The sequence below is a fragment of the Bubalus bubalis genome, chromosome 7 (assembly GCF_019923935.1).
Source record: "Bubalus bubalis isolate 160015118507 breed Murrah chromosome 7, NDDB_SH_1, whole genome shotgun sequence".
Taxonomy (NCBI): domain Eukaryota; kingdom Metazoa; phylum Chordata; class Mammalia; order Artiodactyla; family Bovidae; genus Bubalus; species Bubalus bubalis.
Window position 1 is genome coordinate 86,208,703 of NC_059163.1, and position 23,736 is coordinate 86,232,438.

The window sequence follows — 23,736 nt, forward strand, 5'->3', positions numbered from 1 at the left end:
TTTATATAATCTAAAGAATTGTTTAGTATAATTTAAATGTTAACTACACATACGCACAGAGTCTTATGTATTTTTCCATGTATATAGGCATTTGTATTTGCTTTTTTTCTATTGACCAAGCTTTAACCAGTTGTTCACAGTGGCATATTTAAGTATCTAGAATCACCTTCTTATTCATGCTGCTGCTGCTGCTAAGTCACTTCAGTCGTGTCCGACTCTGTGCAACCCCATAGACAGCAGCTCACCAGGCTCCCCCGTCCCTGATTTTCCAGGCAAGAGTACTGGAGTGGGGTGCCATTGCCTTCTCTGCCTTCTTATTCATAAGGTAAACTTATTATGTCCAGAGGGCAGAATCAGAATTGGAAGCAGAATTGATGATTTTTATATCATAGCCTTGGGCTTTTCTTAATGCCTGGTCTCTAACTACCGGCTCTTTCGATTTGAGAAAAAAATGTATAGACATCAATCAGAAATATAACACCACATATCATCATTAATGTGAATTTGGATGTTACATTCAATTTACCTAATATGTTTATATCCAAAGTCACCATTTTCTGCTAAAAGGAATACTCAGTCACAGTCCCATGAGGGTAACTAAAGCAAAATTAGCATAAATACATAAATTTATTCCTTTCTAACATATTAGTAATTTACATTCTAATGCAGCACTGTGCTAAGAGTAATATATCTTTTAATAGCAAAATTGCTTTTATCTAGGATCTCAATAAGTAACTATTTTCTGTTACATTGTGTTTTGCTTCTGCCCTGGATGGAAAATTGATCTTAATATTAGGACTAATATGGTTTGGTAGAAATTACCTTTTAAAAGTGTAAATATTATATTGAATTCAAGGTAATTCTGCCTTTGTAATAAAAAATGATCACCTACTGCACAAAATATGTTACTGAAAGAGTAATAACTAATTGTAGATAGAAACTAACATAGCAATAAAATATTTTTAGTTGCATAAAATTCTGTGAGGACTTCAGATTTTATTAATACATGAAAATTCTTTGTAACACCTGAGATATTTAATGTTGGTGCTAGACTTCTTAGAGTAGATTTACACTATAATTGGGGGCTCTCTTGGTGGCTCAGTCGGTAAAGAATCTGCATGCAATGCAGGAGACCGGGAGACACAGGTTCGATCCCTGGGTCCAGAAGATCCCCTGGAGGAGGAAAACAGCAACCCACTCCAGTGTTCTTGCCTGGAGAATTCCGTGGACAGAGGAGCCTAGTGGGCTACAGTCCATGGGGCTGCAAAGAGTTGGACACAACTGAGCGACTAACACACATGCACACACATAAGTGCTTTGGCTTAGTAATAAATATGTGAGCCCTTCTGTTGGGAAAAAAAGCTGGCTAAAAATCATGCTCTCTTAGAAGTAAGAAAGAAGCTCTTTAATAAAATTCATATAATTCTTAAACTTTGTCATATAAGATTTAAAAGCTTTGTTTCAAATTGTTTTTTATAATATCAATTGCAAATAAGCATTCTCTAATGTGATTTTATTAATTGATTTCATTATTTGATTTTTGATCATATCAATTTCAAATAAGCATTCTCTAATGTGAATCCCTCAGAAGAAACAGAGTAGCCATCATGGTCAACAAAAGAGTTCAAAATGCAGTACTTGGATGCAATCTCAAAAACGACAGAATGATCTCTGTTTGTTTCCAAGGCAAACCATTCAATATCACAGTAATCCAAGTCTATGCCCCAACCAGTAACGCTGAAGCTGAAGTTGAATGGTTCTATGAAGACCTACAAGACCTTTTAGAACTAACAACAAAAAAAGATGTCCTTTTCATTATAGGGGACTGGAATGCAAAAGTAGGAAGTCAAGAAACACCTGGAGTAACAGGCAAATTTGGCCTTGGAATATGGAATGAGGCAGGGCAAAGACTATAATAGAGTTTTGCCAAGAAAGTGCACTGGTCATAACAAACACCCTCTTCCAACAACACAAGAGAAGACTCTACACATGGACATCACCAGATGGTCAATACCGAAATCAGATTGATTATATTCTTTGCAGCTAAAGATGGAGAATCTCTATACAGTCAACAAAAACAAGACCAGGAGCTGACTGTGGCTCAGATCATGAACTCCTTATTGCCAAATTCAGACTGAAACTGAAAGTAGGGAAAACCACTAGACCATTCAGGTATGACCTAAATCAAATCCCTTATGATTATACAGTGGAAGTGAGAAATAGATTTAAGGGACTAGATCTGATAGATAGAGTACCTGATGAACTATGGACTGAGGTTCGTGACACTGTACAGGAGATAGGAATCAAGACCATCCCCATGGAAAAGAAATGCAAAAAAGCAAAATGGCTGTCTGGGGAGGCCTTACAAATAGCTGTGAAAAGAAGAGAAGTGAAAAGCAAAGGAGAAAAGGAAAGATATAAGCATCTGAATGCAGAGTTCCAAAGAATAGCAAGAAGAGGTAAGAAAGCCTTCCTCAGTGATCAATGCAAAGAAATAGAGGAAAACAACAGAATGGGAAAGATTAGAGATCTCATCAAGAAAATTAGAGATATCAAAGGAACATTTTGTGCCAAGATGGGCTCGATAAAGGACAGAAATGGTATAGACCTAACATAAGCAGAAGATATTAAGAAGAGGTGGCAAGAATACACAGAAGAACTGTACAAAAAAGATCTTCATGACCCAGATAATCACAATGGTGTGATCACTGACCTAGAGCCAGACATCCTGGAATGTGAAGTCAAGTGGGCCTTAGAAAGCATCACTACGAACAAAGTTAGTGGAGGTGATGGAATTCCAGTTGAGCTATTTCAAATCCTGAAAGATGATCCTGTTAAAGTGCTGCACTCAATATGCCAGCAAATTTGGAAAACTCAGCAGTGGCCACAGCACTGGAAAAGGTCAGTTTTCATTCCAATCCCAAAGAAAGGCAATGCCAAAGAATGCTCAAACTACTGCACAATTGCACTCATCTCACACGCTAGTAAAGTAATGCTCAAAATTCTCCAAGCCAGGCTTCCGCAATATGTGAACGGTAAACTTCCAGATGTTCAAACTGGTTTTAGAAAAGGCAGAGGAACCAGAGATCAAACTGCCAACATCCGCTGGATCATGGAAAAAGCAAGAGAGTTCCAGAAAAACATCTATTTCTGCTTTATTGACTATGCCAAAGCCTTTGACTGTGAATCACAATAAACTGTGGGAAATTCTGAAAGAGATGGGAATACCAGACCACCTGACCTGCATACAAAATGCATACAAATTGAGAAATTTGTATGCAGGTCAGGAAGCAACAGTTAGAACTGAACATGGAACAAAAGACTGGTTCCAAATAGGAAAAGGAGTACGTCAAGGCTGTATATTGTCACCCTGCTTATTTAACTTACATGCAGAGTATATCATGAGAAATGCTGGGCTGGAAGAATCATAGGCTGGAATCAAGATGCCAGGAGAAATATCGATAACCTCAGATATGGAGATGACACCACCCTTATGGCAGAAAGTGAAGAAGAACTAAAAAGACTCTTGATGAAGGTGAAAGAGGAGAGTAAAAATGTTGGCTTAAAACTGAACATTCAGAAAATGAAGATCATGGCATCTGGTCCCATCACTTCATAGCAAATAGATGGGAAAACAGTGGAAACAGTGTCAGACTTTATCTTTTTGGGCTCCAAAATCACTGCAGATGGTGATTGTAGCCATGAAATTAAAAGACACTTACTCCTTGGAAGGAAAGTCATGACCAACCTAGACAGCATATTCAAAAGCAGAGACATTACTTTGCCAACAAAGGTCCAGCTAGTCAAGGCTATGGTTTTTCCAGTGGTCATGTATGGATGTGAGAGTTGGACTGTGAAGAAAGCTGAGCGCTGAAAAATTAATGCTTTTGAACTGTGGTGTTGGAGAAGACTCTTGAGAGTCCCTTGGACTGCAAGGAGATCCAACCAGTCCATTCTGAAGGAGATCAGCCCTGGGATTTCTTTGGAAGGAATGATGCTAAAGCTGAAACTCCAGTACTTTGGCCACCTCATGCAAAGAGTTGACTCATTGGAAAAGACTGTGATTCTGGGAGGGATTGGGGACATGAGGAGAAGGGGACGACAGAGGATGAGATGGCTGGATGGCATCACTGACTCGATGGACGTGAGTCTGAGTGAACTCCGGGAGTTGGTGATGGACAGGGAGGCCTGGCGTGCTGCGATCATGGGGTCGCAAAGAGTCGGATACGACTGAGCAACTGAAGTGAACTGAACTGAATGTGATTTTATATTTACAAACCAGCTGAATTAGAAACTAGAATGAATAAACTAGAATAATAAAACAGATGACTTGAAGTTGTTTTGTCACTTCAATTTGGTTTCCTTGTGTTAAAACCTTGTCAAAGTGGAGTCATTCCATTTCAGTGGCACTTTGGAATCTGGTGCAGAGTTGAGCTATGAAGAGAGAGGATACGATATAACTGTGACGGCCAAATGCACATCCGAAATACCAGCAGGTGAACAGAAGCCCTAATAAATAGTTGGTGGGTGAATGAATAAAACATCTTTTCTTAAACAATAACCTTCAAAAACTGAAGGCACACTAATATGAAAGAAGTTCATCTATTTAGTATGTGTGTGTGTGTGTGTATTTGTTAGTTGCTCAGTCATATCCAACTCTTTGCGACCGCGTGGACTGTAGCCCACCAGGCTCCTCTGTCCATGGAATTGTCCAGGCAAGAACACTGGAGTGGGTTGCCATGTCCTTCTCCAGGGCTATTCAGTATACCCATGACTAACACTGTGGATTTGAGGGCCCATTCTGTGCTGGCCATTATGCTAAATGCTTTCAACACACAGTGTTTTAAACATTTAGCATAGTGGGCAGAACAGAGCGTGTGTGTGTGTGTGTGTGTGATATGTATTCAATATAAGCCCGTGAGGTAACCATTATCATACAAATAAGAAATTAAAAAGTTAAAATTAGTAGACCTTGGGGTAAGCTTTCAAAGTCAGGACTCTCAGACAATTACAGCTTGAGTCCAACACATGATTCAAAAACTAAATAAACTCATGAGGAAATTCCCGATGAGGCAATTCATGGACACATTGTATTATAAGACAAGCAACAGTGAGTGAACTCTCTGGTGCACACAAAAGCTTTTTTGACACATACTCTTGCCCTCTGAGTGTCCCCACAGAACCCTGCACATATATTGACTATATGCTATGCTAAGTCACTTCAGTCATGTCCGACTCTGTGTGACCCCATAGATGGCAGCCCACCAGGCTCCCCCGTCCCTGGGATTCTCCAGGCAAGAACACTGGAGTGGGTTGCCATTTCCTTCTCCAGTGCATGAAAGTGAAAAGTGAAAGTGAAGTCGCTCAGTCGTGTCCGACTCTTAGCGATCCCATGGACTGCAGCCTACCAGGCTCCTCTGTCCATGGGATTTTCCAGGCAAGAGTACTGGAGTGGGGTGCCATTGCCTTCTCCGATATTGACTATAGCTGCCAGTATTTATAGTTACCATGTCTCCCAACAGACCACAAGCTCCTTGAAGGAGACTGTCCTTATCATCCGTAAATTCCCCTGGTATCCAGCTTATTGTCTGGAACAAGGTAGCAACCACAGAATATCAAACAATTTCTACCCCTACCCCTTCATGGCAGCTCCTAAGTTCTGGTGGATAAATATTCTTTCAATTCACTACAGTTGTGTATTTCAGAGGAAGTACTTACCGTTTATAAATAACAATGGTCCACAAAATTTTTACAACAAGCAGCTGAACTTTTTTCATGTTAATTTCATTGCAAGTTTTATGTTCCACAATGTTTAATTATAATGTCTAATATACTTAATTATTGGGCTTCCCAGGTGGCTGGGTGGTAAAAAATCTGCCTGTCCATGCAGGAGACAAGACGCAAGAGAGGCAGGTTTAATCTGTGGGTCAGAAGATCCTCTGGAGGAAGGAATGTCAACCTAGTCCAGTATTCTTGCCTCAGAAACTCCACGGACAGAAGAGCCTGGTGAGCTACAGTCCACGGGGTGGACACAACTTAGCGACTGAGCAGGCAGGCATGTGTATCTAATAACAGACAAAGCTGGGAGTAGGGCCCTGAAAGCAGGTCATCTGGGCATAAATATTCTCGTAGCTTTGGCAGAAAAAGGATATGGGTGGGAAAAAACCAAGAGGTCCATCTTGTCTCAGCAGCACCTTACCACTATGGTTCCTAGCAGGGCAGGGCAGCAGGGATGGGTACCAGATCACAGGAAGAGGGTTTTTGTTTGTTGGTTGGTTTGTTTGTTAATTGGAGTCCTCAAGAGGATCCAGTGTGGTGGATTCCAGTACAGCTGGAGAAAGGTGTTGCATATCACAATATGGAGAGGGGGCGGTGGTAAATATGTGGTTGGGCAGGAGAGGTTCAGAGGTGACTCTTTTAAGAACAATACACTCAAATCTAAGTTGATAAACATCAGTGGAATCTTTACCAGAAAATACCAACTTTGTACTCAGGAATCTGAGAATGTCCCCAGATTGTAATACAAAGTGTCTACATCCTCAAGAAAGAATCTCCAGCTTTCTTCAAGCTTAATCATATACCACTGCTTTAACCCAAACATTGCTTCCCTCCAATCCTGGACATCCAAGCTCTCTTTCTACGTCTATGTGGGGAGATATTGAAACTTATGGCTCTAGAGAAAGAATGATTAATGTCTTAATTCTTATTTGCATTTGACAAGATGATGATCAGTTATAGAAACACTTGCAGAAGTTTTTTTTAAAAAAATAAATGAATAAATACCTTCATGAAAACTTTACTTTATTAGAGAATCTAGCCCAAGTGTGGAAAATTTAAAATCACTCTATTTACCAAAACTGGCTAACAATAAGCTTACTAAAACAACAACAACAACAACAACAACAATGATCAGTAAATACCTACACTTAACATTCTTAATTATGGGACAATTTTATGATCCATGTTGATGTATTTGTAAGGTAAACCCCTCTGTTTAATAATAATAAAAAAAAAACATTCTCACATGTAACACACTGTTTTCACACTCATATACACATATAAAAGATGGGAGACCTGTCTCAGAAACACGTTTATAATGGATATACATAATATTGTGAAATAAAATCTGAATAAAAATTTTATTCCAACAACATTTCTCTATTTTTAAATCATGTTTATTGTTTAAGTTCTTATCACAGTGGAGATTAACTTATGCTTAATCATCCAGTGAATGCCTACTGTCAACTTCATCCAATTCCAAAAAAGCAAAATCAGCTCAGTCATACACTCTAATTCCTGTTGCCATCCCACCACTCATTGCCTGTGTCTTCTTTCCCTTTAACGGCAACATTACAAGATTGTGAAAAGGCAGAACTAATAGGCTTATATATGTAATACCATTTCTTCAAGTATTCAGAGAGCAATATATTTGCCTGCATTGTACATTAGAAAACTACTTGTGACATTATTTCTAAGTACAGGAGAGTGGCTCCTGGTGGGAGTGTGATGAAGTCGTATGTCATAGTGTATGACAAGGATTTACAGCATTCTAGAATTTTCACAACTCTTCCCATGTTAGTGAAAGTCGTTAGGTAAAAATGCTGTAGTTTTCTACTTTCAGCTGTCAGACATAAGATTTCGAACTACAAATAAATAAAGCATACACTCAACATGTGTAGTGCAAATGCTAAGTAAACAGAATGACATGGAATGAACTCCTAGGTGCCAGTGAGTATATGGTTCAGTGGGGAGGTCCTGATTTTATGATGTCTGTGACTTGCACCCCATTCTCAAATGAATACTGTCACTGTCCCACGTCAGCCACAAGGGATCGAAGAGTCAGAGCAGACTGAAGTGAGGTGAAGGGAGTGACGAGGAAGTGGGAACTCATTTTCACAAACAAGTGGTACAATTTCTCTGTCATTTCTGTATGTCATGGAAAGTTTGATTTGGTAACCAGATCTCAAACCTCTCAGACAAAGCAGGTACCAATATGGAGAAAAGCAAAAGATCCAATGAAAAGAATTAAGTGTTGGCACCTATATAAGAGATTGTGTGGCCCAGACACCAAAAGGGGATGAAGAAGGTGGTTTTTTAGTTAAAACTTTGGAAATATCACATCTGAACATTCAAAAATTACATTATAGAAAAGTCATCAAACAACAGCCCTGTTTAAAGATGCTATATAAGCAGTAGTTTTCAGTACTTTGAACAAAAATTAGAGCTTTGTTGCTTTGTCTGAATTATATAGCTAAGATAATGTTATTCATTAAAATGAAATAGAAAAAAACTATAAAATTCTCCCAGAGGCAAATTATTGGTAGGGGGAGAAATAAAAATAAACTATGACAACTAATTCATACATTTACTTAATTGTACGTTCCACCCCCCCTCAGAAGAATCCAGTTGTTAAAAAAAAAAAGAAAACAAATTTAAAAACCCCAAAGTACAAAAACAGGTGCCATTTATCTTTTGCATTTTCTTCCTCTGCATTCACTTTTAAGGAAAAAAAGTGTTCTTTTGTGGTACTGTTTCTGAGTTCCTATATATTAAGTTCTAGAAGAGAAACATTTGGATCCTAACTTTATATTTCATTTTTAGATGTGTTGTACCGTCAACAAATATAACAAGCAGCTGGCTAAAAGTCTCTCATTTAGGAAACATACACACACGTAGACATACACACATACACACACAGACAAACCTTTCTAAGAGAAAATAAACCATTCCTCGTCTAGGACACACATATATCAAGACTTAAAACTAAAGTCTGACACAGTCACTTAATTGATTTAAATAATTAAGGCTTCTAAAAGGTCCAGTGCCAAAACTACCTGTATCAGTATTTGAATAAAATACATTTTTGCATTTTAGGTTTGTGCTTTTTACAGCCATCTTAATTCCACAGAATTTCATTAATAAGATCAGAAAAGGGAGTGTTAGAATTGTTTACTGATGTTTTTAATTTAGTAGTTGTTAGACTAACTTGTAGCAATAAAAATTCAATGACTGGATAGATTTGTTACTACCAGGTGGGCTGTTGGCTCATTTCACCTTCTTTTCGTGTTTAATGTGGCCATTTCTTTTATACTTGCCATTGAGGATTCCATTATGGTAATGTCCATTCACTGTGCTGTGCTTATTGCTTGACCACAGACTTCTGATTCTTCTGCAGATAAATTTTGTCACCCATGACAAGAGGAAGTAAAACAAGGCAGCACCAAGCAAAAGCACGAAGACAATATCCAGTAAAAAATACTGACAGAAAGAGATCTGATGGACTGCGGCACGTAGGTGATGGGCTCCATCGTGACGGAGAATGTAATCGATCCAATAGACAGTCCGGTTGACGGGGTGACCAGGTTGATCCTTGTGGATTTCTGAAAGCTTCTGAGCCCTCTGACGGTAGCTACAGAGTGGAGGCAAGGCACACATGTCATTTTCCACAAGAACATCACATTTTGAAAAACACTATACTTATGGCTGGATGGCATCACTGACTCGATGGACATGAGTCTGAGTGAACTCCGGGAGTTGGTGACAGACAGGGAGGCCTGGCGTGCTGCGATTCATGGGGTCGCAAAGAGTCGGACACGACTGAGCGACTGATCTGATCTGATACTTTTAAAGCCTTGATGTACTCCAATACTTTGGCCACCTGATGCAAAGAACTGACTCATTGGAAAAAGACCCTGATGCTGGGCAAAACTGAAGGCAGGAGGAGAAGGGGATGCAGAGGATGAGATGGTTGGATGGCATCACCAACTCGATGAACATGAGTTTGAGCAGGCTGCGGGAGTTGGTGATTGGCAGGGAAGCCTGGTGTGCTGCAGTCCATGACGTCACAAATAGTTGGACACGACTGAGCGATTGAACTGAACTGATACTTTTAAAGGACTTCCCAGATGGTGCTAGTGGTAAGGAATATGCCTGCTAAAGCAGGTAGACACAAGACACATGGGTTCCATCCCTGGGTCGGGAAGATCCCCTGGAGAAGGAAATGGCAATCCACTCCAGTATTCTTGCCTGAAGAATACCATGGACAGAGGAGCTGGGTGGGCTAAGTCCATGGGGTTGCAAAGAGTTGGACACGACTGAGCATCTGAGCACAGTTTTAAAAGGAAAGCCATAGAACACAGACGAAGGGGTCCCCTACTCTGACACCTTGGATGATCGAACATATTGCTCCAAGTGCCAAGAATTACAACCAAGACCCTAGATCCTCTAAGGGGTCAGTGCATAAAGGCTGCCTCTGAGCCCACATATGGCAGCATAAAGAACCCCAGGGCACTTGAATCCAGTCTTTTACATAAAAGAAACATTATTTTATATGAAAGAGTTTTTCTTTATTGTGTGTTCTTAGAATATGGCAATATTTCTCAATCCAGTGTTATGCTATATATCCTGGGTATTAAGAGGAAAAGCTCATACTAGGAAAAGCTCACACATTTCCAGACATTAATGCCACTTGAAATGCAGGATCAATTAAATGTTGCATAAAAATGGGAAAACCTACTTTGTTTCAAAACTATGCAGGCCAGCTCCCGACCGTTGGAGGCTCAGTTGTGAACTGGGTTAACTCAAGACACTTCAAGAATTTAAGAAACAAGATAAAAGATTCTGACCAAGTCATTCACCTGAGTAAATATATCTTGGCATTTCATTGATGCCCAGTGCTAGGGAAACCCAGCGCCCGGCAGTATCAAGAACACCTGTTTTGAAATCAGACCATCTTGGTTCAAGTCCCTACTCCAAAGCTGTATAACTAGGGGTGTATTACTTAAGCTCTCTGAGTTTTAAGTGCCTCCTCTCTATAACAGAAATAAGGAAAATGGTGATATAAAGTTTTGTGAGCATTAAAGTGATGTAAAGGACACAAAAATTGACAAACTCTAGGGACCCAAAGGTTCCCATGGTGGTTTCTTCCCCAGTTTGGCAAACAGTGGTGGAATATTATTCAAGGTCATACATGGCTAGCCAAATGATTGCGATTTTTATTTTTCAAGTGACAGAAGCATGCACAAGGCATTACACACAGGAATCTAAAGGATATGTCTATATTTAGTTTATTGACGACCTACTGGCAATTATCAGCTATTGACAATATGCTGTGCTAAACACAGTTCGCCTGCTTTAATAGCAGTTGAAACCTTACCTGGGGTTATTGATAACTTTCACTAGCGCTTCATACAGCTCTCCTTCAGTCACTGTCTTCCATTCCAGCAGTATCCCCATGCCTTTTGCCTGTACCCGGATCATAGTATCATAATGGTCTCCAAAGAGTGGGATTCCCACCACAGGCACACCATGATACATAGTTTCAAAAATACTATTCAAACCACCATGGCTCAGGAAGGCTTTAATATTGGAATGCCCTAAAGAAGGATTAAAAAAGAAAACCACTTAGAATATTGTCTACTATTCTAGGAAGATGTTTTCCAGAAATTTCTTAAGAGTTGACATTATAATAAACATGCATTTCAGATATAAGATTTTTAAAGACACAGTTTCACTGATTCCTACTCTGCGCCAATTACAATGTTTATTATAAGCATAATTATCAGATGTGTATATATCAATTAAAAGCCATTTTCAGTAGTTAACATTTATAGTTTTAAGAAGTATATTAAAATATCTTCTCCCAAAACACAAATACCAACTGCATTCAAATAGCCAGTAATTAATAAGAGGTGAATGAAAGCAAGGAATGACCAAAAATACCAGAGTATAACCACATTCTACTAAACACAGACACCCACTTCTGGCTACTTAAACATTTATCTATATTAAAGTCAAACACACTCTGTAAAAAAAGGTAAAAATGTGAGGCTGGACTCCAGATGTCCAAGAAACGTTTCTGTGCTGATTCAAGGAGGAACACTGCACAGTGCTCAGAATTCACAACATTCAAGTCATGTCTGTACCATCTGCACTTCTCAATCTTAGGGTCCAATTCTACATTTTAGGAATAAAAACAAGCAGGGACAGGTAAATACAAAAATTAGTTCTAAGAGATAGGACATCATGTAACATCTGGTTGTCTTGGAGATAAAAGAGATAATTTATCAAAGTTAGTGAGGTATTTCAAACTCCAGATCTCCTTGTGAGCACAGAGACTTGCATAAAAAACGTAAGACAAAAAAACATGCACTTGAGATGGGTGTTAGATGGCCAGAAATTACAGCTTGCAAAAACACGAGTTTTTTTAATTTTATTTTTTAACTTTACAATATTGTATTGGTTTTGCCAAATATCGAAATGAATCCACCACAGGTATACATGTGTTCCCCATTCTGAACCCTCCTCCCTCCTCCCTCCCCATACCATCCCTCTGGGTCATCCCAGTGCACCAGACCGAAGCATCCTGTATCCTGCATTGAACCTGGACTGGTGACTCGTTTCATATATGATATTATACATGTTTCAATGCCATTCTCTCAAATTATCCCACCCTCTTCATCTCCCACAGAGTCCAAAAGACTGTACTATACATCAGTGTCTCTTTTGCTGTCTCGTACACAGGGTTATTGTTACCATCTTTCTAAATTCCATATATATGCGTTAGTATACTGTATTGGTGTTTTTCTTTCTGGCTTACTTCACTCTGTGTAATAGGCTCCAGTTTCATCCACCTCATTAGAACTGATTCAAATGCATTCTTTTTAATGGCTGAGTAATACTCCATTGTATATACGTACCACTGCTTTCTTATCCATTCATCTGCTGATGGACATTTAGGTTGCTTCCATGTCCTGGCTATTATAAACAGTGCTGCGATGAACATTGGGGTACACGTGTCTCTTTCCCTTCTGGTTTCCTCAGTGTGTATGCCCAGCAGTGGGATTTCTGGGTCATAAGGCAGTTCTATTTCCAGTTTTTTAAGGAATCTCCACACTGTTCTCCATAGTGGCTGTACTAGTTTGCATTCCCACCAACAGTGTAAGAGGGTTCCCTTTTCTCCACACCCTCTCCAGCATTTATTGCTTGCAGACTTTTGGATTGCAGCCATTCTGACTGGCGTGAAATGGTACCTCATAGTGGTTTTGATTTGCATTTCTCTGATAATGAGTGATGTTGAGCATCTTTTCATGTGTTTGTTAGCCATCTATATGTCTTCTTTGGAGAACTGTCTATTTAGTTCTTTGGCCCATTTTTTGATTGGGTCATTTATTTTTCTGGAATTGAGCTGTAGGAGTTGCTTGTATATTTTTGAGATTAGTTGTCAGTTGCTTCATTTGCTATTATCTTCTCCCATTCTGAAGGCTGTCTTTTCACCTTGCTTATAATTTCCTTTGTTGTGCAGAAGCTTTTAAGTTTAATTAGGTCCCATTTGTTTATTTTTGCTTTTATTTCCAATATTCTGGGAGGTGGGTCATAGAGGATCCTGCTGTGATGCATGTCAGAGAGTGTTTTGCCTATGTTCTTCTCTAGGAGTTTTATATTTTCTGGTCTTACGTTTAGATCTTTAATCCATTTTGAGTTAATTTTTGTGTATGGTGTTAGAAAGTGTTCTAGTTTCATTCTTTTACAAGTGGTTGACCAGTTTTCCCAGCACCACTTGTTAAAGAGATTGTCTTTAATCCATTGTATATATTCTTGGCTCCTTTGTCAAAGATAAGGTGTCCATATGTGCATGGATTTATCTCTGGGCTTTCTATTTTGTTCCATTGATCTATATTTCTGTCTTTGTGCCAGTACCATACTGTCTTGATGACTGTGGCTTTGTAGTACAGCCTGAAGTCAGGCAGGTTGGTTCCTCCAGTTCCATTCTTCTTTCTCAAGATTGCTTTGGCTATTCGAGGTTTTTTTGTATTTCCATACAAATTGTGAAATTATTTGTTCTAGCTCTGTGAAGAATACTGTTGGTAGCTTGATAGGGATTGCATTGAATCTATAAATTGCTTTGGGTAGTATACTCATTTTCACTATATTGATTCTTCCAATCCATGAACATGGTATATTTCTCCATCTGTTAGTGTGCTCTTTGATTTCTTTCACCAGTGTTTTATAGTTTTCTATATATAGGTCTTTAGTTTCTTTAGGTAGATATATTCCTAAGTATTTTATTCTTTCCGTTGCAATGGTGAATGGAATTGTTTCCTTAATTTCTCTTTCTGTTTTCTCATTATTAGTGTATAGGAATGCAAGGGATTTCTGTGTGTTGATTTTATATCCTGCAACTTTACTATATTCGTTGATTAGTTCTAGTAATTTTCTGGTGGAGTCTTTAGGGTTTTCTATGTAGAGGATCATGTCATCTGCAAATAGTGAGAGTTTTACTTCTTCTTTTCCAATTTGGATTCCTTTCATTTCTTTTTCTGCTCTGATTGCTGTGGCCAAAACTTCCAAAACTATGTTGAATAGTAATGGTGAAAGTGGGCACCCTTGTCTTGTTCCTGACTTTAGAGGAAATGCTTTCAAGTTTTCACCATTGAGGATAATGTTTGCTGTGGGTTTGTCATATATAGCTTTGATTATGTTGAGGTATGTTCCTTCTATTCCTGCTTTCTGGAGAGTTTTTATCATAAATGGATGTTGAATTTTGTCAAAGGCTTTCTCTGCATCTATTGAGATAATCATATGGTTTTTATTTTTCAATTTGTTAATGTGGTATATTACATTGATTGATTTGTGGATATTGAAGAATCCTTGCATCCCTTGGATAAAGCCCACTTGTTCATGCTGTATGATCTTTTTAATGTGTTGTTGGATTCCGATTGCTAGAATTTTGTTAAGGATTTTTGCATCTATGTTCATCAGTGATATTGGCCTGTAGTTTCCTTTTTTTGTGGCATCTTTGTCAGGTTTTGGTATTAGGGTGATGGTGGCCTCATAGAATGAGTTTGGAAGTTTCCCTTCCTCTGCAATTTTCTGGAAGAGTTTGAGCAGGATAGGTGTTGGCTCCTCTCTAAATTTTTGGTAGAATTCAGCTGTGAAGCCGTCTGGACCTGGGCTTTTGTTTGCTGGAAGATTTTTGATTACAGTTTCAATTTCCGTGCTTGTGATGGGTCTGTTAAGATTTTCTATTTCTTCCTGGTCGAGTTTTGGAAAGTTGTACTTTTCTAAGAATTTGTCCATTTCTTCCACATTGTCCATTTTATTGGCATATAATTGTTGATAGTACTCTCTTATGATCCTTTGTATTTCTGTGTTGTCTGTTGTGATCTCTCCATTTTCATTTCTAATTTTATTGATTTGATTTTTCTCCCATTGTTTTTTGATGAGTCTGGCTAATGGTTTGTCAATTTTATTTATCCTTTCAAAGAACCAGCTTTTGGCTTTGTTGATTTTTGTTATGGTCTCTTCTGTTTCTTTTGCATTTATTTCTGCCCTAATTTTTAAGATTTCTTTCCTTCTACTACCCCTGGGGTTCTTCATTTCTTCCTTTTCTAGTTACTTTAGGTGTAGAGTTAGGTTATTTATTTGACTTTTTTCTTGTTTCTTTAGGTATGCCTGTATTGCTATGAACTTTCCCCTTAAGACTGCTTTTAAAGTGTCCCACAGGTTTTGGGTTGTTGTGTTTTCATTTTCATTCGTCTATGCAAATTTTGATTTCTTTTTGATTTCTTCTGTGATTGGTTATTCAGCAGCGTGTTGTTCAGCCTCCATATGTTGCAATTTTTAATAGTTTTTCTCCTGTAATTGAGATCTAATCTTACTGCATTGTGGTCAGAAAAGATGCTTGGAATGATTTCAATTTTTTTGAATTTACCAAGGCTAGATTTATGGCCCAGGATGTGATCTATCCTGAGAAGGTTCTGTGTGCGCTTGAGAAAATGGTGAAATTCATTTTTTGGGGATGAAATGTCCTATAGATATCAATTAGGTCTAACTGTTCTTTTGTATCGTTTAAAGTTTGTGTTTCCTTGTTAATTTTCTGTTTAGTTGATCTATCCATAGGTGTGTGTGGGGTATTAAAGTCTCCCACTATTATTGTGTTATTGTTAATTTCTCCTTTCATACTTGTTAGCATTTGTCTTACATATTGCGGTGCTCCTATGTTGGGTGCATATATATTTATAATTGTTATATCTTCTTCTTGGATTGATCCTTTGATCATTATGTAGTGACCTTCTTTTCACAGCCTTTGTTTTAAAGTCTATTTTATCTGATATGAGTACTGCTACTCCTGCTTTCTTTTGGTCCCTATTTGCATGGAAAATCTTTTTCCAGCCCTTCACTTTCAGTCTGTATGTGTCCCCTGTTTTGAGGTGGGTCTCTTGTAGACAACATATGTGGGGGTCTTATTTTTGTACCCATTCAGCCAGTCTTTGTCTTTTGGTTGGGGCATTCAACCCATTTATGTTTAAGGTAATTATTGATAAGTATGATCCTGCTGCCATTTACTTTATTGTTTTAGGTTCGAATTTATACACCCTTTTTGTGTTTCCTGTCTAGAGAATATCCTTTAGTATTTGTTGGAGAGCTGGTTTGGTGGTGCTGAATTCTCTCAGCTTTTGCTTGTCTGTAAAGCTTTTGATTTCTCCTTCATATTTGAATGAGATCCTTTCTGGGTACAATAATCTGGGCTGTAGGTTATTTTCTTTCATCACTTTAAGTATGTCTTGCCATTCCCTCCTGGCTTGAAGAGTTTCTATTGAAAGATCAGCTGTTATCCTATGGGAATCCCCTTGTGCGTTATTTGTTGTTCTTCCCTTGCTGCTTTTAAAATTTGTTCTTTGTGCTTGATCTTTGTTAATTTGATTAATGTGTGTCTTGGGGTGTTTTGCCTTGGATTTATCCTGTTTGGGACTCTCTGGGTTTCTTGGACTTGAGTGATTATTTCCTTCCCCATTTTAGGGAAATTTTCAACTATTATCTCCTCAAGTATTTTCTCATGGTCTTTCTTTTTGTCTTCTTCTTCTGGGACTCCTATGATTCGAATGTTGTAGCGTTTAATATTGTCCTGGAGGTCTCTGAGATTGTCCTCATTTCTTTTAATTCATTTTTCTTTTTTCCTCTCTGACTCATTTATGTCTACCATTCTATCTTCTAATTCACTAATCCTATCTTCTGCCTCTGTTATTCTACTATTTGTTGCCTCCAGAGTGTTTTTGATCTCATTTATTGCATTATTCATTATATATTGACTCTTTTTTATTTCTTCTAGGTCTTTGTTAAACCTTTCTTGTATCTTCTCAATCCTTGTCTCCAGGCTATTTATCTGTGATTCCATTTTGATTTCAAGATTTTGGATCAATTTAACTATCATTATTCGGAATTCTTTATCAGGTAGATTCCCTATTTCTTCCTCTTTTGTTTGGTTTGGTGGGCATTTATCCTCTTCCTTTACCTGCTGGGTATTCCTCTGTCTCTTTATCTTGTTTAAATTGCTGAGTTTGGGGTGTCCTTTCTGTATTCTGGCAGTTTGTGGAGTTCTCTTTATTGTGGTGTTTCCTCGCTGTGTGTGGGTTTGTACAGGTGGCTTGTCAAGGTTTCTTGGTTAGGGAAGCTTGTGTCGGTGTTCTGGTGGGTGGAGCTGGATTTCTTCGCTCTGGAGTGCAATGAAGTGTCCAGTAATGAGTTATGAGATGTCTATGGTTTTGGAGTAACTTTGGGCAGCCTGTGTATTGGAGCTCAGGGCTGTTCCTGTGTTGCTGGAGAATTTGCTTGGTATGTCTTGCCCTGGAACTTGTTGGCCCTTGTGTGGTGCTTGGTTTCAGTGTAGGTATGGAGGCGTTTGATGAGCACCTGTCAATTAATGTTCCCTGGAGTCAGGAGTTCCCTGGAGTCAGGGTTTGGACTTAAGCCTCCTGCTTCCAGTTATAGGTCTTATTTTTACAGTAGTCTCAAAACTTCTCCTTCTATACAGCACCATTGATAAAACATCTAGGTTAAAGATGAAAAATTTCTCCACCATGAGGGTCCCCCAGAGAGGTTCACAGCGTTACATGGAGAAGAGAAGAGGGAGGAGGGATTTAGAGGTGACCCGAATGAGATGAGGTGGAATCAATAGAGGAGAGAGTGGGCTAGCCAGTAATCACTTCCTTATGTGCACTCCACAACTGGACTGCTCAGAGATGTTCAGGGAGTTATATAGAGAAGAGAAGAAGGAGGAAGGAGACAGAGGTGGCCAGAAGGATAAAAGGGGGGAATGAAAAGGAGACAGATCCAGCCAGTAATCAGTTCCCTAAGTGTTCTTCACTGTCTGAAACACACAGAAATTCACAGAGTTGGGTAGAGTAGAGAGGGGTTAGGGAAGAGACACAGGCGACCTGGTGGAGGAAAAGGAGAGTCCAAAGTGGGTGAGAGCAGTCAAGCCAGTAATCTCGCTCCCAAGTAAAAAATGGGTACTGAAGATTGGGTTCTTAAAGGTACAAAATTGGTAACAAATACCTAAAAGCAAAAATTAAAAATCTAGAGTAGAGTTTGGAATTTCAAAAATACAATGTTAAAGAAAAGAAGAAGAAAAAGAAAGAGAAAAAACAAACAAAAACAAAGTCACAAAAATTATAAAGAAAATATAGGTACAAAATTGATAACAAATACCAAAAAACAAAAGTTAAAAATCTAGAGTTTGGAATTTCAAAAATACAATGTTAAAGAAAAGAAGAAAAAAAAGAAAGAGAAAAAACAAACAAACAAACAAAAACAAAGTCACAAAATTTATAAAGAAAATATAGGTACAAAATTGATAACAAATACCAAAAAGCAAAAGTTAAAAATCTAGAGTTTGGAATTTCAGAAATACAATATTAAAGAAAAGAAGAAGAGAAAGAAAGAGAGAAAAAAAAGTCACAAAAATTATAAAAAAAAAAATAGGTACAAAACTGATAACAAATGCCAAAAAGCTAAAATTAAAAATCTAGAGTAGAGTTTGGAGTTTCAAAAATACAATGTTAAAGAAAAGAAGAAAAAAAAAAAAGAAAGAGAAAAAGAAAAAAAAAAAAACAAGGTCACAAAAATTATAAAAAATATATATATGAATTTTGCTTTTAAAAAAATAGGGTCTTTTTTTTTTTCAAAGTAATAGTAGGTTATAAGAGTGAAAATTAAAGGAGTAATAGAGGACTTAAAAATTTTTTTAAATAAAAAAAAAGAATGAATGATTGTAAAAATAGTAAAAATATATCTAGGACTTCCTTGGTCTGGCTTATATTTCTCAAGATCTATAGGCCCCTTCCTATGTAGTCGGTACTAGCAACAGGGTTTTAATCTATTGCCTGTCGCTTCCAAGGTGGTTCCCTCTGTTATAGCTTCTTCTGTTTGCTGGTCTCTTCAGTGTCTGATTTCCGCCCTGATACAAAGGGGGCAGTGGTGGACACTTTTTTTTTTTTTTTAGGCTCACTTGTTCAGTAGCGCTGTAGGGAGGGAGAGACGCTGCAAACAAATAACACAGGCGTGTGCTCGCAGTGCCTCAGTCACACTGGGCCTGCCCCCGCTCACGGCACGTGTAGCCTCCCTGCCCACACTGCTCAGGCTCTAGGTTGCTCCGCCGGGAACCATCCGTGGCTGGCCCTGGGCTGCTTGCACCTCCCAGGTCTAAGCCGCTCAGGTTCAAGCACTCGGGTAGTCCTCAGAGGCACAGACTCAGTTGGGCCTGCATTTTGTGCCCTTCCCAGGTCCGAGCAGCTCAGGTGATGAGGTGTTTGGCAAGCGCGGCTGCTGCGACTTATTGCCTCCCCACCGCTGGGTTTTCTGGGTGTACCACCAGCGCACCTTCTCAGGCGGATGTTGACTGTCCAGAACCCCAAGAAGTCTTAGTTAGCAAAGAAGCCTGCTTACAGTTTTGTAGATAATGTCTCTCTGGGGCTGCGATTGCTGCATTCCGGCTCTGGCTGCCTGTCACCGGAGGGGGATGGTCTGCAGCCAGCTATCTCTGTTCAGTCCTTTGTTCCGTGCGTGGGTCTGACGGTATCTTAGGTTAGGGCTGGCTTTTCGCGTGGTAGTTATCCCACAGTCTGGTTTGCTAGCCCAAATTAGTTCGCTCAGATAGCGCTCGGGGCATTCAGGCCAGATCCTTTCTCTAAGAGATGCAGCCGGTGCAGCGCCTCCCTGCCCAGCCTCCGCTTGCTGGGGGGCGCAGGCATCTGCGCTGCTTCTCTGCTGGGGGAGTTACCACTGGGCTCCTAATCTGTGGGTTTTAATTGTTTATTTATTTTTCCTCCCTGTTATGTTGCCCTCTGTGCTTCCAAGGCTTGGCACAGACTCAGCAGTGAGAGTGTTTCCTGGCGTTTGGAAACTTCTCTCTTTTTAAGACTCCCTTCCCGAGACGGAGCTCCATCCCTCCATCTTTTGTCTCATTTTGTCTTTTATATTTTTTCCTACCTCCTTTCGAAGACAATGGCTTGCTTTTCTGGGTGCCTGATGTCCTCTGCTGGCATTCAGAAGTTGTTTTGTGGAATTTACTCGGCGTTTAAATGTTCTTTTGATGACTTTGTGGGGGAGAAAGTGGTCTTCCCGTCCTATTCCTCTGCCATCTTAGCTCCTCCCCCTCGAGCATTTAAAATAAACACACGTCACGTATGAACCTAGGTCTCAGTGGGGCCCCAGGACTCTCCACCCCCAACATCTAGCAGGCTGGTCACTGTGTCTCTTGCCCTGACCCACAAGGGGCCTCTCAACTCAGCCCAACTAAGGAATCTGCCCTCGCAGTGGATTTCAAACTTTCTTTTCAGCAGAACTCTTTTTCTTCGAGTGAAACCTGACCACCAGCAAGGCCAGCTGTGAAAAAGTAAAGAGGATTGGTGTGTGGAGAGCAAGGGGAGTGCACTGAGAGAGGAGGGGACACTGATTTGGTTCCTGCTTCTGTTCCTGGAGGAATCTTCTGAACAAAGTCAGAAACCAATAGAGGATCCACAGAGGTCATGGCTGGAGTTGAAAAGGATGCTAATCTCAATAAAGGCGGAGAGCTGAGATTCTGAGGAACCTGGAGGAGCTGTGAAATTGGGAGGCCCTCTGGGAGCAGCTACACCCTGCTGTATAGCCTATGAGAAAAAAATGGCATGAAACCAATTCCGATGATCCCAGATAGCAGTGTCTGCTGTTGCAGTGAGATGGCTGAGAGTCAAGATGCGGAGATATTTAAATTTCCTGCTTCCTTCCTACTTTCTACGGCATCTGACATCTTAACAGTAAAGATAAGAAACAAAAAAATGCAAATATCAAAAAAGGTAATTGCCTTTTTTTTCCATAATTTTTATAATTTTATAATTTATAGAATAATGTTTATAAAAAACTAGATGAAAAGGAATTATTTATATTTACTGTTTTATAGTTCAGTTCAGTTTAGTTCACTCACTCAGTCATGTCCAACTCTTTGCGACCCCATGAATCAGAGCACACCAGGCCTCTCTGTCCATCACCAACTCCCAGAGTTCACTCAGACTCACGTCCATCGAGTCGGTGATGCCATCCAGCCATCTCATCCTCTGTCATCCCATTCTCCTCCTGCCCCCAATCCCTCCCAGCATCAGAGTCTTTTCCAATGAGTCAACACTTCGCATGAGGTGGCCAAAGTACTGGAGTTTCAGCTTTAGCATCATTCCTTCCAAAGAACACCCAGGACTGATCTCCTTTAGAATGAACTGGTTGGATCTCCTTGCAGTCCAAGGGACTCTCAAGAGTCTTCTCCAACACCACAGTTCAAAAGCATCAATTCTTTGGTGCTCAGCTTTCTTCATAGTCCAACTCACATCCATACATGACCACTGGAAAAACCATAGCCTTGATTAGACGGACCTTTGTTGGCAAAGTAATGTCTCTGCTTTTCAATATGCTATCCAGTTTGCTCATAATTTTTCTTCCAAGGAGTAAGCGTCTTTTAATTTCATGTCACCATCTGCAGTGATTTTGGAGCCCCCAAAATAAAGTCTGAAACTGTTTCCACTGTTTCCCCATCTATTTCCCATGAAGTGATGGGACCAGATGCCATGATCTTTGTTTTCTGAATGTTGAGCTTTAAGCCAACTTTTTCACTCTCCACTTTCACTTTCATCAAGAGGCTTTTTAGTTCCTCTTCACTTTCTGCCATAAGGGTGGTGTCATCTCCATATCTGAGGTTATTGATATTTCTCCTGGCAATCTTGATTCCAGCTTGTGCTTCTTTCAGCCCAACATTTCTCGTGATGTACTCTGCATATAAGTTAAACAAGCAGGGTGACAGTATACAGCCTTGACGTACTCCTTTTCCTATTTGGAACCAGTCTGTTGTTCCATGTCCAGTTCTAACTGTTACTTTCTGACCTGCATATAGGTTTTTCAAGAGGGAGGTCAGGTGATCTGGTATTCCCATCTCTTTCAGAATTTTCCAGTTTATTGTGATCCATATAGTCAAAGGCTTTGGCATAGTCAATAAAGCAGAAATAGATGTTTTTCTGGAACTCTCTTGCTTTTTCAATGATCCAGTGGATGTTGGCAATTTGATCTCTGGTTCCTCTGCCTTTTCTAAAACCAGCTTGAACATCTGGAAGTTCACAGTTCACGTATTGCTGAAGCCTGGCTTGGAGAATTTTGAGCATTACTTTACTAGCGTGTGAAATGAGTGCAATTGTGTGGTAGTTTGAGCATTCTTTGGCATTGCCTTTCTTTGGGATTGGAATGAAAACTGACCTTTTCCAGTGCTGTGGCCACTGCTGAGTTTTCCAAATTTGCTGGCATATTGAGTGCAGCACTTTCACAGGATCATCTTTCAGGATTTGAAATAGCTCAACTGGAATTCCATCACCTCCACTAGCTTTGTTTGTAGTGATGCTTTCTAAGGCCCACTTGACTTCACATTCCAGGATGTCTGGCTCTAGGTGAATGATCACACCATCGTGATTATCTGGGTCATGAAGATCTTTTTTGTACAGTTCTTCTATGTATTCCTGCCACCTCTTCTTAATATCTTCTGCTTCTGTTAGGTCCATATCATTTCTGTCCTTTATCGAGCCCATCTTTGCATGAAATGTTCCCTTGGTATCTCTAATTTTCTTGAAGAGATCTGTAGTCTTTCCCATTCTGTTGTTTTCCTCTATTTCTTTGCATTGATCGCTGAGGAAGGCTTTCTTATCTCTTCTTGCTATTCTTTGGAACTCTGCATTCAGATGCTTATATTTTTCCTTTTCTCCTTTGCTTTTCACTTCTCTTCTTTTCACAACTATTTGTAATAGTTACAAAATTCAATTTGCATGGTTTTAGAGGGTCCATTTAGCTTCTAAAAGATACTCTCCAAAAGTCTATTTTTAAGAATATAACTTTCACCTACTTTCACATAATCTGTTAAGATTAGTACTATTGAACAAATAAATGAGTTGATAATGCCAAAATCAATAACATTTTTATAACTTCCTTAGGAAGTAATATCTTAAAGGATAACATGGCATTATGTTTTCCTAGAGATTTAATGAATAAAGCAACTTACATTTTACTATGTCTGCTCATCAAAGAGAATTAAATTGTTTATATTCAAATCTTGATATGCATATAATTCGCATTTTAATTTTGAGTTGAGAATCAGAACCCCAATAAATAAATAAATTGAAAGAAATAAAGTATTAAAAATTTCCCAGTGATTTAGGGGTAAATTTAGTCAGACAATTCAAATAAAGTTGAAACAAATTGACTGTTTTTTGGCTTTCTGCTTGACTGTGGTTTCAAACAAATGAGTAACTTCAACTTTCTCTGGTTTCTTAGATACAGCTATAGTAAAAGTATAATACAAATCTAAATTTTCACTGTTTTTAATTTGACTACTTTTAGCTGATCAGTCTAACTAGGTATAGCTTTACTCCTACTAGTTTATGCAGTTTTATG

General features: G+C 39.1%; 1 protein-coding gene across 3 annotated transcripts in view; it reads right to left on the reverse strand.

Annotated features, from left to right (window-relative positions):
• Positions 1-6,784: 6,784 nt before the first annotated feature.
• Positions 6,785-23,736, reverse strand: part of UGT8 (UDP glycosyltransferase 8) — a 111,255-nt gene continuing 94,303 nt past the window's right edge. For all 3 annotated transcript variants that reach the window (XM_045166307.1, XM_045166308.1, XM_045166309.1), the window contains exons 5-6: positions 11,156-11,375; positions 6,785-9,409 (exon numbers count right to left, since the gene is read on the reverse strand). In XM_045166307.1, coding sequence (XP_045022242.1) covers positions 9,046-9,409; positions 11,156-11,375 — 584 coding nt within the window. In that variant the 3' untranslated portion in view covers positions 6,785-9,045. The remainder of the gene's footprint in view (positions 9,410-11,155; positions 11,376-23,736) is intronic.